Source organism: Pteropus medius, unplaced genomic scaffold, assembly GCF_902729225.1.
Source record: "Pteropus medius unplaced genomic scaffold, Ma_sr-lr_union100, whole genome shotgun sequence".
Lineage (NCBI taxonomy): Eukaryota > Metazoa > Chordata > Mammalia > Chiroptera > Pteropodidae > Pteropus > Pteropus medius.
Genome location: NW_024349801.1, coordinates 21,234,140 through 21,251,741, shown reverse-complemented (window position 1 = coordinate 21,251,741; position 17,602 = coordinate 21,234,140). Strand labels below are relative to the sequence as shown.

Genomic DNA, 17,602 nt, shown 5'->3' with positions numbered 1-17,602 from the left:
GAAAAGTTGACAAGTTCAATTAATTTATCTCCATTAAAATGTGAACACTTATGGATTCTCCCCACTCCTTTTAACTAACTTACACAGCTGACATCAGCCACTGTTCAGAGGTAGTCTGCCTCAGAGAGATAAAGTTACTCCCAGGATTGAGGACTTTTATTTTCCAACTATAGAAAAGCCTCACATTGCAAACAATTCAGAATGTAGAACAAAGAGAAGAAAACAAAGATGACCTATTTCTATCACAGAGACAGTATTCACTGTTAAGATTATGAAAAATATCCTTACAGATGCTTTTTGGTGCATATTTAAATACGTATGTATGCTTTTAATTATTTATGCAAAAGTGGATCATACTATACAAAGTATTCAGCAGCCTACTTTATGTATCTTAATATCATACATTAGTTTTCCACAGCAGTACATAGATTTACCTTATATACACTACCTTTTAAAGGTAACTAAAATTTATTCAACAAATATTCTAACTAGTGAACATTCAGGTTATTTGAATTTTTTGGTGAGTATATTTTTGTGTAATTTGGTGATTTACATAGGATGAAGCCAAATTGTAGGAAGAAGGATATATATTTTAAAGCTTTGATATACTGCCAAAATATATTCCAAAAAGGTTATAACATCCATCAGAGGTATAAGAATATCCACTAGAAAAATAAAGCTTCTTTTTAAAATAATGTGCTATTTAAAAATTATAACACTATCTTTCCAGATTTTCCCCTACCTATGTAAAAGATATTCTGCTAATATCTTTTACATAAATTCTGACTCATTTTTCCCTGAGGTATTCATCTTTTTCATTATTAATAACAGCTCTCTGTGATCTCTCCACATTCTTGTTCCTTAGTTTCTTCATCTATAAAGAAAAATAAGTCTTCCTCTTAAGACTACTGTAAGGATAAAATGAGATAAATATACCACTAAAACACAAAAAGTATATGCCAAATATTTGGTACTCTCTTTTTATTTTTATGCAATCCCATTTATAAATCTTTCCCTTAATGGTTTCTGGGTATCCTATTACTTATGATCTGTTGTTCCCAAGATGATGTATATATTATCTTATACTTTATTATAGTATTTTTTAAATATCTGATCTATTAGCAATTTATTGTGGCCTAATATTTAGAAAATTCTTGTGAATGACAACAAATGCCCTCTTGCTTTGCTCCTGCCACCTCACTGCGTACTTGGGTCTTTTAGATACTCAGATGGGACACCATTTTAGGTTATAAATTTTTAAATGATTTTTCACTGCAATCCTGTTTGTTACATCAGGTGGATGTTTTTGGCAAGATAACGAGAGGAAAATAATTCAACATGATTTACATTCACACCTCTGTCCTAGAAGATACTTCTGGTTTTCTTTCCAATTGCCCTTCAGAATGAAAACAGCATATTTCAGAACACTATCCTGAATTTCTATCAACTACTATCTTATTATCTTTAAGCACTTATTTTTCCGCCAATTGAAAATGTGACATAATCTTAACAGGATAATTAAATGAGTCTAGTAGCATAAATCCTGCTATAAATTTTAAAAAACATTCTACAAGATAAAAATAAAAGCTAATGTATTGTCAAAGGTTAAATGTGTCTTTCGCAAATAAAAATTACTGAAAAATTTGTTCTTACTTTGCTAAATTAAAAAGTCCTGTCTTAGATATATAGGATATAAAAGATCTTACAAATAAAAAAATGTTTAAGTCTTACCTTTAAGCAGTGCAGTAAGTATTGCTACATCTATATCTTGATGTTCATCTGATCCAATGTGGAAAACAGTAATCTATTTAAAGATTAATTCATAATATTATGCCATTACATTTTAAAAGCTAAGGCATAAGACATATAAAATAGAAAGTAACATCGAACAACGTGAGAGATATAGTTTTGGAGGGTTTTATTTCTTGTTCAGAAAAAAGAAACCAAAAAATATAATATTAAAAGACTCTGTATCATTTACCAAATAAAATTATAAGTACACTCAAAATGTTTGGTTTCATATTATATTCATTTTTTGACCTCTGTTATATCCTTTACTACTGAGTAACTTACTTATGGGCTGAGGCTATGGATTTACTTGTCTGAGAAAATCCTGCCGTCCTTTCTACAGAGTGAACAATTTCTCAACTCAAATAATTATATGTGTCCTTGATGAGAAATTTTATTGAAAATTTCTTTAAATTGTTTGAAATGTAACACCATTTGAGAATTTTTTATTTAATAACCTTTTTCATAAAGTAAAAGACTACTGTACTAACCTCAGCACAAATTTTTCAACTAACTTTATTTCGCAGTATATAAAAAAAGAGATTATCCACTTAGTTGGAGAGTTGCTAAAAAATTTTATCTCTAAAAACTTAACACCATGTTTAGAGGACTGAAATTAAGCAGCACTTATCTGTAATTTAATCTGATCACTTGCTCAGAGTAAAACATTTTTTTTCCTAAGTATATTTTGGAAAACATACAACTATTTAGCACTCTTCCTTGACCCTGGACATAATCTGTTGAGGCCAAATTATAAAACTTTTTCTAAAATAGAAGTGCAAATATATGTCTCAATGTATAAAAACTATGATCTTTCTCCTTGGTATCTCTCAGTTTGAACAAAACAGTGACATCTTCACATGGTTAAAAAAGATTTAAAATTTTAAATTCAAGTTAAAAAACAAGTTTTTCACCAATTTAGAGTGTACTTTGAATAAAATAAAAAGGCTTTCTCTGCTAAAACCTACTTACAAGCTCTTTTCTTTTCATGCACTCCATCAGTGTTTGAAATAAATGAAATGCTTCACTCTGGCCAAAGTTAAATGTTTTTTTGATGGTTGAAATAATATCAGGTTCTGCTGCATCAGGAAGATTCCTAGAGTAAGATGTGACAGAATTTAATTCACTGATTTCAATTTCCATTATTTGTAGAATCTGATATGAAGTACAGGTGGATCCTATATTAATATTAAATACTTGACCCTCAGTAAAATCTTCTCCTTCATGAGACTCCCATGATAAGTCATAAGGGGTAAAAATTGAAAGGACTGATTTTTCTTTGGATTACTCTGAACATTATTACATGGCATGAGTTGCAATATCAGCACTCACATTTTATAAGATATTGTATAAAGATAATTTTAAGACATTATTGTGTATAAAGCAATATCTCACCAAGATGTCATGGGCACATTGGCATTTTTTTTTCAACAGGTATTATATTTACATGGCACAAAAGATATAATGATATAAAATAATCTAAAACATGAAAGTCTCCTTCCTACTGTCTTCCATCTGCCCAGTTCCATTTCAAATGCTTTCGAGAAACACTATTAGCCTAACAACTTTCCAGGATCTCTTTCTATATATAAAAGTTATTCCCTCTTTTTTCCTACATAAAAGGTGGTACAATATACATGCTATACTCTACATCTTCCTTTTTATATGTACATATTTTGGTAATCTTCCCAAATCTAGGACACAGATACCAACCCTACTCAGCTAAAACTATTCCATTGCAGATAGACCATAATTTATTTATCTAGTCCCTTTGATATATGTTCTATTTTGTTCCAATCTTTTGCTATTACAAACAACACTATAAGAAGTAACTTTATATGTACGTTATTTCATATATGTACAAGAACATCTGCAGGAACAATTTTCAGAAATGGAACTACTGGGTCAAAAGATACACTGAAATGAATCTAATATTCCAAAAACGTCAAGCCTTTTTACATAAAGTTAGGAAAAATTTGTTGTAATTATACACTTACCCTCCTTCTTCTGTTTGTTTATGAATATACGCTAGTAGATCTGCAGCTCTGCCTGTTCCTTCACATATGACAACTGGAACAGGAGGACTTTCCTGAAGGTATTCTAGAACTGTGAGGATAACATTTGGCCCACCCTCAAATATGAGAGCCACCACAGGAACACCTTGACCAATTCCTAAAAAAAATAAAAGATTAAAATATTAGGCAAAATTTAGTAACTTAATATTATTTTTTACCCAATCAAATACAACAATAGAAAATCGAAATATAATTTCTTATAAAATTGCTGTTGAGTTCATTTGAAGCACTCAACATACCAGTCTGACATAAATATTGAATAAATTACTTTTTCATTGACTTAAAGTCTGCTCTAAATGACAAAATTAGAAAATCTAATATATAATTAGATATACACTAGAATTTATATATTTATTGAAAAGCAAAGTTACTTTATTTCACTAAGTCAACTCTTGATAAGAAATTCATAACACCAATTTTTTTTAGCTTTTAGTTTGCTTTTTAATATTGTGCAAGTTGAACTTCTACAGTCCTAATTTTTAAGAGATGCTATGATTCCATCATAATCTGAATGCACTGTTCTATAATTTTGAATTTCTATTTCGAAACTGTCATAGAGTTCACCTTCTTGGTGTTCTAAGATTATAAAATGTATTCTTTTTGAAATAAAAATCTAGGTGTTGAACCAGAAAGTTTGACCATGGGTGGAAAGACCAGTATCAAGAATACCAGCTTTTAATACACAACAACCAAAGAGTGATTCACAGGTTATAAACTTTAAGCAAGGTGATTATTACTTTGCAATAAAGCATTTTTTCCCTCTTTTATTCTTCAATCTTGAATATCAAAGTCATATATTAGAATATATCATAGATTAAGAATATTTCTGAATTCTTTGGGCTGCAATGGGGTTACAAGAGCAACAGAGCTCCCAATAAACCTCTATGGCTTTGGTCTTGATATCTGAATACCCTATTTGGCCTCAGACTTCTTTTCCTAGGTCTTCTTATTTTGCCTAAAGTCAGTGACTCTTGGTTGTTTTGTATGTTATCTTGCTACATCAGGAAATGAGCACTTCAAAGAATATTCTACCATTTAAGTATGTTGCTGACAATTAATATAGGCCAGAGTAATTTCAACAGTAAAAAATTTATAAATTCCCTTACTAGCATGAATTCTTTGCTGATTAATAGTTTTTTCAAGTTCTCTTCTCAGTCTGACTTCTGCCCCATACTTTCCAACAGTGCCATCGTCCACCAGTATGAAATGGGAATGCAGATTATTCAGAACATTCAATTTGCTCAGAGGGTTCAATAAGGTTTGATAAGGAGCAACCACCTAAACAATGTCAAATATTAAGAGTTAGTGGGAAGGATTAAATACAGTGTAAAGTAAAAATAAACTTTGAAATAATCTGTAAAGACAAGTACAGATAAAATTCCATTTACTTATAGCAACAAATAAAAAATGTCAAAGAATGTACCCAAAAGCACAAGCTTTTAAGCAGTTGAAGATTAATCAATATGGGTTGAACGATACAAATATATTTTTACTCTTACTGCAGAATATAATAATATTTCATTACCACATGCAAAAAAAGCAGCAGCAAATAAGTAAATAAATAATATGAAGAAACTATTGAGTTATTAGTGAATAAAGAGCAATATGTAAAGGACACTGAATAAAAGCAATTGAATGTCATATTGCTATTTATCTAGCAATAAACAGAATCTTTAAAATTGATATTAGAAATTTAACTGCACTTGAAAGGGATTATAATTAATTCCTTTTTAATAGTCACTTGATAAGTATCTATAACCCATTCACATATCTTTAATCTATTCAAATAAAAAATGAATAGCATTCGATTACTACTCTTAGGGACAATAAAATTAATTCTTAATGTCATTTAGTCTTTAAAAATTTCATTACAAAGACTGGCATGATATGGAAAAGGTGTGAAATAGTTACACAAAAAAGGCAGAAACCAAAATGCACTAACATAATAATGACATTTATATCTATGAGTGCATTTTCAAAAGATCAGAAGAAAACCTTAGGGAAATGCTTTTTAAAGGTAATTTGAAAAGTATGGTTTGTTCATGAATATTTTAAATTGACTTCTATTCTTGCTCTTATTTTGTTACACATAAGTTCAAATATAAGAATTTTTAAAACCATTCTTACATCTCTCCCGACAAGATCATTTCTGTTTTCAATCACACCCCATGGAGCTATTCCAATAGTGCAAATCTTCCGAGATGATCTGGAAGCATGTTCTTTGAGGGCATCGCCAACATGTTTGGCCACACCTGTTCATACAAAATTTAATTCACTTTATTTGAAAATATTTACTGTGTTAATTAAGAAAAATCCTGTGCTCAATCTGTAACATTACAATGTGATATTTTTCTTTATACATACAAGATAATAGCCAAAAAAAGGTCCAAATGACAAACTTACAAAAGAAAACACAAGGACCAAAAAGAAAAAAAAAAAAAAATTCCACAATGTCAAATTATTACAACTGCCTGAAACACACATAAAACTAACTTTTATCATGTTGTTATGCCTAGTCTTCTCTTAGATTCCTCATGTAAGTACTGTAGTTTTTGTTATTGCTCTACACATCATTTATAAAAAAAATAAGAGTATGACTCAGGACTATAAGCAACGCACACGCGCACATACACACACACACTCACCCCAAACAACTACAAAAGTTGTCTAGCTGAATCAAAAACTGGAAGAATAGTAGAAAAGACAATTCAAAAGAGCATATAACTCTTAATTATCACTTGTTATGAACTGACCTGTACACTACCCTCCAAATTCCTATGTTGAAATCCTAATGCCAGTATCTCAGAATGTTATCGAATTTGGAAACAGGTCCTTTAGAGATGTTATCACGTTAAAATGAGGCTGTTAGAGTGGGCCCTAATCCCATCTGACGAGTGTGCTTATAACAAGAAATTTGGACACAAAGAGAGACTCTAGAGATGCACATGTACAGAAGAAAGGCCACAAGAGGATACAATAAGAAGGTGGCCATCTGCAAGCCAAGAAGAGAAGAATCAAACCTGCTAATACCTTGATCTTGGACCTACACAAATGGGAAAATAAATTTCTTTTGTTCGAGTTACCCCAATCTGTGGTGTTTTGCTATGGCAGCCCTAGGAAATCCATGTGTCACTCTCTTTGATTTTATAATGCATTAGATCTCATTTTACACTTGGATATGGAAGTCGCATCTTCACTGGTCTTCCAACCGCTGTCTTGTCTATTAAGTCTATTTTCAAATCATCCAAATGATATTTGCTTTTGTCAACTCTTTGCTTAAAACCATCCCTTCTTGCTCAGAGTAAAAGCCAAAGTACTTAAAGTGGAGTACAATGCCTTATATAATGATCTACTGTCCTTGCTATTCACACCACCCCATCCTAGCCATCATCAAATACCCATAACTTTCTGACCTCATCACTTAATATTCCTTGCTCATTGCACTCAAGCTACACTGAACCCTTCTTACTATTCTCTCAACACACAAGTTGTTCCTTCTTCTTTAAATGCTCTGCCCCACATTATTCTTATCTTGCTCCCTTATTTTCTGCCATCTCTACTCAAATGTCACCTTATCAGTGAAGCTCTCTCCACCATCCCAACTCTATTATTTCGTGTGTCTCCACAGCACTTACTATCTAACATATTATACATTATGTAGTTATCTGTTTGTTGTCTCCATCTCCTCCATTGGAATATAAATTCCATAAAGGTAAATATTTGTTTTGTGGAATGATGTATTTTTAGCAGCCAGAAGAATGCCTGATATACAATGAGGTTCAAAAAAGTTGTTGGTAATGAATTAGATATTTGCAAGCTAATTTAAGTAATAATTGTTTTACTTTGGATATTAAAGTAATTTGGCTATCTTATATCTAACCTGTATATGTGATAGAGAAGACTTGGAATGAAAGATTATAGTATATTAAAAATTCATTTTGAAAGCTATTTCTCGCCAATGCCTAGGTAATAGATTGCCATTCTTCTATCAATTTACCAGTAGCCAGAAAGTGACAGGAATAATACTTTGCTCTATAGTAGGGATCAGCAACCTTTTTTGTAAAGAGCCAAATAATAAATATTTTAGGCTTTGTAGGACACCCAGCTTCTGTCACAATTATTCACTTTTGCTCTTGTAGCACAAAAATAGCCATAAATAATACAAAAACAAATGAGTGAGGCGGCGTTCCAATAAACTTTTATTTACAAAAACAAGGAGTGGGCTGGATTTAGTACCACAGTTTGCCATCCTCTGCTCTAAAGTGCGTCATTTTTTTAAAAAGACTAAATGAAAACTAAATACATTTATAGTTACCATCTATACCTAGGAACTACAGATTATTTAACAGAACAACTAAATATATTTATTTTCAATGTTGACTATTATTTCAAATATCTAATTGATATTATAAAAAATCAACAAACGCATTAAATAAAATAGGCGTAATCGTCACATTACCTGTGTTTACTCCTCCAGTTAAAATCCAGGCTCCAGTTGTAACTGCAGCTTTAACAAGACCTTTTCCAAGCAACTGCTTGATTCGTGGGTGAAGCTCAAATTTTTGCATGCCCCCATGTACAGAGATAACAAGTTTGGGCAATTCCATCTGCCATTCTTTAAGCAGAAGTTGTAGAATGACCTCAGTTTTGGTGTCATATGATAGTCTGACATACTAAAAAGGATGTTTAAAAAGAAAAAATAATCGAATACGGTCATAGGTTTCGTAATGCAATGTTATACAGCTTTAGAAAACTTCTATTTGAATTAGATTATTACAAAATAGATTTCATAGGCTACTTTTAATATATTTATACTCCTAGGAATAAGCAACAATAGATGATTTTGAAGTTGGATAATCATTCTGGAAGTAGTGACACTCTAATTTTTAAACCTTAAAATTAAGACATAAATATATTACTCTTTCTGCTTATATAAACTCAATTACCATTCATACAATTTATAAATTTATCCACAGTATTTATTAGCTTGTTCAACTATGAGTATGCAGTGAATATGAAGTATTAAGGCTACCTACAATGATGAGAAAAAGGAAAAAGAGAGAAGAATGGTAAAAAATATATATATAGATATATATATATATGGAGGCTTCTACAACTCTTGCTATTAAAGAGAAGCAAATACTAAATTATCTGTTTGAAAGTTCTGTCAATGATACAGTCTATTTATAATAGAACTTGGACTGTGTAGTAAAATAATGAAGATATTTTTAATATGGATGGTTGTTTTTCTCACTGGAAGTAACTGGATTTGACCCACAAATTACTGAAATTAATAAATAAATTTTACTCCAGAATCCCTTAAGAATGCTCTGAATGAGACCTGTTCTACACTAAGTCTTTCTGCATTAGTTTTAACTCATTGCTATACTTGGGTACAAAAGTAGTATTTGGAAAACAGGGCAAAATTAAATTAAAACAAAAAAAGACTATTAGAAATAAATGAGGAATTCCACTTCTCACAATGATGAACTAGGTTGTTTAGGACTAACTCTGCCCCTGGAAGCTAGAGAAACTTAGAAAACAGATAAATAACATCTGTTTTAAGGCATGAGAGAGGTACCAAAGCAGTGAGAACCTGAGGGATCAGGATCCAGGAGAATAGGAGAACTTGAAGAGATGGGCCCACCACCTCTTTTCCTATCAAGGCAGAGAGGTAGGCTGAACAACATAAGGGGTAAAATGTTGGTAAATCTAAATGATTAATAATGTTTTGGGGGTTTAAATACAGAAAGAAATATAATTCATGCCAACAAAAGCACATAAGTGATGAGAGAAATAAATGCAGTTACAAGTATTCTAAAGGTTATTGCATTGTCCAGGAAGTAGTAAAAGTACTTAATTCATAATATAACAAGTTTAAAATGTAATTTACAGTGTTTATTATAAGATTAAAGAACAGAAAAAGAATGTATAAATAATATGCTAATAAGGAAGGAGGTAAATAATGAAAAATTTTAATCAAAAGAAACAAATAGGAACAAAGAAAAAGTGAGACAGTATTAAAATGAATTACATGCCACTTGAAAAGAAACCTCTTAAACATAAGCTTGGAAGTAAAAGAAAATTTAGCCAGAGAAAAGCAGACTTGTCAGAAAGAGACGAGATAAAAGACATTTTATAATGATAAAAGGTCCATTTCACTAAGATATAAACAAGTCTCTATTTGCATGCAGTTATACAAAGAACTTCAAAATACATAAAAAAAAGATTGAGAGTAATTTTCTGACATCATCATGTTACATAAATTGTCAGTAATAAATTACTTAGATAACAAGATAAATGAAGTAAAAACTCAAATATGTGACATACCTTAGCTCTGTAGGAATGTGAACCCCCTTGAAAATTTATGACTCCATAAGCATCTGTTGGGCTCTGTTCTGTATGCTTTTCCACAGACCATTCTTCTAATGACTGATTTAAATGGTCACCCAATTTCACATCTGAGTATTTCATGGCAAGACTTGCAGTAAAACAAGCATGTTGCTTGACCAAGCGACCACAAAAACACCTAAAGAAAAAAACAAATGTTTAAAAAGACCCATCAAAAACTAGTCAATGAAAAACAGAATTAAAATGAATGAACCAATAAAAAGTATAAAAATATTGATTTTACAATATCAATAAATGAAAACTTTCACTACAGAACTGAAATAGTATAAATATGTTAGTATTCGATGATATAGTCATCTAAATTTAGTATGGGCATCTACAAAATATAGTATAGCTATATAATAGGATAGTATTGAACAATATAAGGGAATGAACCACTAATAAACATAACAATATGAATGAATCTCAGAATCATCATTCTGAATGAAAGAAGACAGATGCCACCAAAAAAGTACATATCTAATTCCATACAGACAGATTCAAGAAAATGCAAACTAATCTATGCAGTGACTATAACAGTGGACTGAGGTGGAACAAAAATTTGCATTCTATTTAGAAGCACTTACTGGACTACGTAGGAAGTGAGAGTCCAAAAAAGCTGGGCAGTCTCAGTGATTTGATAAAAAATCATACAAGAGTTTACAGAAACCAAGAGAGCTAGAATTTGTGGGGCAGAAAACAAAAAGAGGAGAGAGCTACAGAGAGAGAAAGAGTTCCAGATATATGCAGGACGGTCTCCTTAAGCATGAATAAGAATAAACTACCCAAATATTTGGTAAGGACTATTAGAGAGTAGTAGGCCATATAATCCTGAAGTTCATAAAGAGCAGGGAACAGTTGGTGTTTCCACCATCCAGAATGGAGAGATCTCATAATATGCAAGGCCTACAAAAGGGTCCTCAGAAGAGTAATACCTATACAGAAAAGCTAAATTAGACCTGGACTGCAAGTGCCTCACAAAGTATAAGAACTTAACAACAATAACAACAACAAAAGCCTAACTAGAACATCTAAAGATAATACAATATCTGAAATGAAACTGTCATAGGGTGAGATTGAGAACATATTAGATACTACAAAACAAAAAACAAAAAAAACAAAAAACAGTAACTTGAAGACATAGCAATCAAATCTATCCAAAATGAAACAGTGAGTAAAAATACTGGGAGGAACAAAAGGAATAAGAAGATTAGTGACCTGTAGAACAATATCAATAGCTCAACACAAATGTAATTCAAGACCCAGAAAGGAGGGAGTGGAGATAAAAATTTGAAAACTATTTGATTGACAGATCTGAGCAGTTCAATAAGAACTAAGCAAAACCAGCTTGAAGGGACTAGTGAAAGCCAGTGATAAAATCTTAAAAGAAGCCAGAATACAAATGTCATTGTGTACAGAAGAACAAAGATAAGAATGATAGGAGACACCTTGTCCAAAACTATGCAAGCCAAAAATTCACTGGAACAGCACCTTTAAAGTACTAAAACAAAAAACCACCTGTCAACTTGGAATCCTATAATACCTGGAATCCTATAATCACCAACCAAAGTGATTTAATAGATGTTTACAGAACAATCTACCTAACAGAATAAAAACTCCACTGGAGTGCACAAAAGTATTCACCAAGATTACCATACTCTGAGCCATAAAATAAGTCTCAATAAACTAAAAAGGATGGAAATCATACAAAGAATGTTCTCAGACACAATGAAATTAAACTTGAAACTAATGAACATATGGAAAATGCTCAAGTTTATGGAAATTAAATGACACACTTTTAATTAACTCAAGGATCAATAAGTTACAAAAAAAAACCCAGAAAATATTTCGAACAAAATGAAAATAAAAATAATATCAAAACATGGAATGTAATTATAGTGTTTAGAATAAAAGTGTATATTTATTTACACACTTTATAGTATAAAAATGTACTATAAAGCAGCAGTCCCCAACCTTTTTGGCAGGGACCGGTGCTCCTATGAGAATCTAATGCCTGATGATCTGAGGTGGAGCTGAGGCAGTGATGCTAGTAGTGCTGGAGAGCAGCTGCAAATACAGATGAAGCTTTGCTCGCTTGCCTGCTGATTACCTCCTGCTGTGCGGCCTGGTTCCTAACAGGCTACAGACCAAACCTGGTCCGCAGCCTGGGGGGGTGGGGATCCCTAATATAAAGGATAAAGATTTGTAGTATATAGTTTAAATTAGAAAAGAACTGCAAGCGATACTCATCTAAACTTCCACGCAAAAACTAAAAAGAGCAAATTAAACCCGTAGTAAGCACAAGGAAAGAAATAATAAAGAGAACACAATGAAACAGAAAAGAGAAGAACAATGAAGAAAAATTAATTAAAAAACTTGCTCACTGAAAAGACCAACAAAATTCAACATCCATTCACCCTACATTTTCAGGGAACTGGAAAAGTAGGGAACTTTCTCAACACGGATATCATCATGCTTGTTAAATCTTAGCCCTGAGAGACTACATTCTGAATCTTTTGAGTTCTTCTAGCTAATCTTGATGAAAGTAAACAAAGATATTTTTTCTTCAGCATTGAACAAGAGGAAGCGTCAGACTTTGATCCTTGAAATGAGGGAAATATATGAGGTGATTCTCTCCATGACTGCACCAGCCTAGGGCAATTTCTCGACCATTTGGAATAGAGGTGATGCCCTGGCAGAAAACAGCAGTGTCACTGAGCAGAGCAAGGAGGCAGAAAACAAAATTCCAAGCTGGTGAAACAGCTGGAATTTGTAGCAGTGTACCAAAGATAGCGTTATACAGAGACTGAGACAACCTTGTATGAGAATTCACCATGGGTTCTTGGCCATAAACTGAGCTCTGTACCTGTGTCAAGCAAGACTCTGTGACATCTAGCAGAAATCACCTGCTGTGAGTCTGAGAATGGAGTTATAAAGGGCTAGGAGACACTGCAGTTTTAGTTCAATGTGAAAAGACATCACTGAGCACCTTGGTCATTCAGCTAAGATCCCAAAAAGGCTATACCTTAGGAGTAAAGTCCACATCATATGCCTAAGTTCAAAATAAAAATAGAGCTGCCCTATCAAAGAATAAAATCAAGCCTAATGGGGCAAAAGAATCTGCTAATAGCTTAATCACAAGTCAGAACAAACTGAACACCCTTCAAAGGAGATGACATAGTACCAAACTCCTAAAGTGGATCATGTACAACGTTCAAAGAACACAATAAAATGTTACCAGACATGAAAAATACAAGAAAATGGGGACTGTAATCAAGGAAAAGAGAAGTCAATAGAAACAGACCCTAAATGACACAGATGTTGTAATCAGTAAACAAAGATTTTAACGCAGGTATTATAAATACGTTCAAGGACTAATAAAAGTAGATGGTGATAATAAGGATACAGATAGGGCATCTTGGCAGTGATATGGAAACTGCAGTAAAGAATCAAATGGAATTTCTAGAACTGAAAAATATAATGCATTAAATGAAAAGTTCGCTGACTGGGCAAAATAGCATATTAAAGACTGTAGAAATAAAGGTTAATGAACCTGAAGGCAGATCAATACAAATTTGATAAATGGGAAAAAAAATTAAGGGGAAAACAAAAAAACATTGAGGGGAGCAAGTTAGACGAGTGAAAAAAATAAAAATGAAGTGATTACTGATTAGAAAAACAAACAAACAAACAAAAAACCTGGTCCTCAGTGACCTGTGGAAAATATCAAGCAATCTAACATGTATAACTGAAGTCCAAGAGAGAAGAGAGAGAATGGTGTAGAAAATATTTTAAAAAACAATGTCTGAAAACTTCTCAATTTGATGAAAAACATGAACTTGCAGATTACACAAGCAGAGTTAAGTACAAAGAAAACCACTCTCAGACATATTATAGACCTGCTGCTGAAAACCAAAGGTAGAAAAAAACAATCTTTAAAGTAGCCAAAGGAAATCAACTTTTAAAAATAAAAAATAAAGTAGCCAGAGGGAAAAAAGACCACATTACAAACAGAAGAACAACTACATTAGCTGACTTCTCACTGGAAACAAGAGCCAGAAGACAATATAATGATATCTTTAAAGTGCTGGAATGAGAAAATTGTTAACTGAGAATTCTCTATCCAGTGAAAATATCCTTTAAAAATGAGAGTAAAATTAACATATTTTCAGATAAACTAAACTGAGAAAATTCATCTCCAGTATATCTGCTTTATACCAAATGATAAAAGATCTTTATCTTGAATGGAAAGACACCAGATGGAACTTCCCATCTAGAAGAAGGAATAATGAACAAGACCAGAGATGGTAAACAATTCAATATATCTAAAATGAACTCATTCTATGTACTTTTGTTCATAGCCTACCAACCAGGAAACTTCTCTTCTTCTTATGCTTTTTAAACAGATCTTAATGAACATTACTATTTACTTAGTTGTCTAAGTAAGAAATTTAGTTACTATCCTCAAATCTTCCCTTTCTCTACAGATTCACCAATCATATTGAGTTTATCTCATTAATCCCTTCAAATATGTCTACTTCTCTTCATCATCACAGCCATTATATTAATTCAGGCTCTCATTTTTTTTTTTTTTTGGCCAGAATTACTCCAAAACTTTCCAAACTATTTTTTTCTACCGATTCAATCTCTTCAAAACATGAAGGATAGAAGGAAGAAAGGACGGGTGGGTGGGCAGGCAGGCAGGCCTGAGCATGTTACTTCCCTACATATATCTTTTTCACATGAAAACTATGAAATCAAAACTATGGGGCATAATCACAAAGAGCTTAAATGATCTAGCCTCTACTTATTTTTCCCAGACTTGCATCTCTCCAATATCCATCATACATACTACATTCTGCAGTTTCCTGACAGAACCATAAATCTCTTTCACTGTCAGGCATTCTCATATCCTGTTCTCTTTTCCCTCAATCTTTACCCAACTAAGTCACATTCAGCTTTAAAACTCTGCTCAGGTAGTTTCGCTTGAGTTTCAAGCAGCCTTACCTGATCCTTAATGTCCCAAGTCTGAGTAAAGCAACCCTCAAATATAACAGCCTGTGAATTTTATCGCACTGTATTCTGACATTTCTAACATTAATTGTTTGGATTATGTTATTTAACATACCTGACAAGTTGCTGACAAATTTGACATCCTGGAAGGCATCTATAAACAAGGTAAATTTGTTACTTAAAGGGAGAAAAATTAGTTTAAACGAAACTGTATAAAACCTACATAAAAGTACAAAACAAAGAAAAATCATAAATTTAGTTTTTTAATAGATATCATAGATCATTTTATACTTTGCTTTATAAAGTCAAATAACAATTTTTTTAAGCTCGCACAGTTTCCATATTTTAAATACAATAGGTATGACATAAAATACAGAAACTATAGGAAAAAAGACTGACAGATTTAACTACATAAAAATACATTTCTACGTGGCAAAAATATGCCACTAATGCAGTCTAAAAACAAACTGAAACAATAGCTGCAGACAAAAGGTTAGTTTTCCTAATCTATAGCTTTATCAAATATATATAAAAAAGGAAAACATAAACAAATAATTCAAAAGGAGTTTGACTAGAAAAGATATCTTAAAAATCCTTTAAGACAATACTTTGGCAAGAATATAGAGAATATACTCCCTCACATCTGCTGGAGGGAGTATAAACTGATATAATCTCTATGTAGGGCAACTTGGCAATACTCATCAAAATAAAAAATGTAAACTCCTTCTCAAACTCCAATTCCAGTACTAAAAGTATAGCCTAAAAAATATTTGTACCATATGTGTAAAATGATTAATGTACCAGGTTATTCACTACAGCATTTTTTTCCAACCAGCAAAAAGAAAAACAGAACAGGTAAAATGTCCATCAATAAGAAACTACTAAAACAAATTACAATACAGACATATAATTTAAAAAGATGCAACAATAAGAACAATACGGCTATTGCCAAGACAATAAATACAATGGACTAACCAGTATATATTTCAAAGTAGAAAAGGAGAAGTAGATATACATCTACTTGGACATGCAAAGACAATTTCTGGAAGGTATTCAAGGAATAGGTAATACCAGTTTCCTTAAGGGGAATTTACAGTTAATGCAGAAAGGATACTTTCACTTATAACTTTTGGTACCTTGTAAATCCATGTATTAACCTATTCATATAAAATTAATTTTAAAATTCAACTATTGTAAAGAGAAATGACCAGCTAACTGTATTTATAGATTATGTCTCATACGGATGACAACAGCCAAGAACACTTAATAACAACTCGAGATTTTTTCAACACCTAATACTTTTATTTCTATTGCAAAATTAAATTAACAAAATTATAGGAAATAAACTCCTTAATGATAACACAATCTATTTTTTTAAACAAAGCAAATCCTTAATTTTCTCTCAATGGAAGAACAATAGTGTCATATTTTAGAACTGGCACATTGAACTAAAAAGATCTAAATTCCATACCCATCTTTATGAATTATTAGCAATGTGACCCAGGAAATGATATTTATGCTCTCTGGTTAAGAAACATGATGTTACATTGTAAGAACAACATTAACAGTAAGCACAAAAATAAACAGTGACTACAAATAATTTAATAACTTTAGTTCTTAATAAATAAATAACAGTATAATTTACATCCAAACTTCTAGAAAAACCCAGAAATAAACAAAGGTATACTTACCTGTGAGGGTCTTTGGAACTTGGTATAATATATACACATTCCCTCTTGGTCAAAGTGCTTTCTATCCAGGATTTCTGGGACTGAAACAAAAAATTTTAAAAGATGGCTTGTAAATTAATCCCCTAATATTACAAGAAAATAATATAATGATATATACTATATACTATTTGTTTTTCAATTTGCTAAATATTTACTATATACTATATGCTTACTGATGACAGTACACCCAAAATATTAGAACCATTCCACTTAAGTCCAGGGTGATTTAAATTATTACATCAATAATGCTGTGCAGATACTGCCCATTCAAATAACCAGAAAGGAGGGAAATTAAGTTTGGGAGATTCACACTGTAAGCCAAAAACCTCAAACAGGGCTGGTATAATCCCAGGAAGCGGATCGTTCAAAAACCAATTAAAAGTGATTGTAGGATTTAACTAAAAAAATAAATCCTAGCCATATTCTATTTGGTAGAGAAATACCTAAAGCATAAGAACATGTAATGGTCAATGGTACTGGGACAGAAATAGATATCAAGCAAATTCTAATCAAAAGAAAGATAACAAAAAATAGACGCTAAAACATCAGTAGGGTTAGTGCAGGTTATGGCATGATTACAAATGTTTGATTCACCAGGTTGCAGTA

The 17,602-nt window shown here is 31.9% G+C and overlaps 1 protein-coding gene across 1 annotated transcript in view; it reads right to left on the bottom strand.

The window, feature by feature from the left end:
* The window catches only part of TRPM7 (transient receptor potential cation channel subfamily M member 7), a 94,689-nt gene that overhangs the window by 59,948 nt on the left and 17,139 nt on the right, over window positions 1-17,602 (bottom strand). Inside the window, exons 2-10 of the mRNA XM_039889059.1 lie at window positions 16,958-17,037; window positions 15,382-15,420; window positions 10,194-10,392; window positions 8,323-8,536; window positions 5,991-6,115; window positions 4,970-5,141; window positions 3,786-3,960; window positions 2,761-2,884; window positions 1,732-1,804 (exon numbers count right to left, since the gene is read on the bottom strand). Coding sequence (XP_039744993.1) covers window positions 1,732-1,804; window positions 2,761-2,884; window positions 3,786-3,960; window positions 4,970-5,141; window positions 5,991-6,115; window positions 8,323-8,536; window positions 10,194-10,392; window positions 15,382-15,420; window positions 16,958-17,037 — 1,201 coding nt within the window. The remainder of the gene's footprint in view (window positions 1-1,731; window positions 1,805-2,760; window positions 2,885-3,785; window positions 3,961-4,969; window positions 5,142-5,990; window positions 6,116-8,322; window positions 8,537-10,193; window positions 10,393-15,381; window positions 15,421-16,957; window positions 17,038-17,602) is intronic.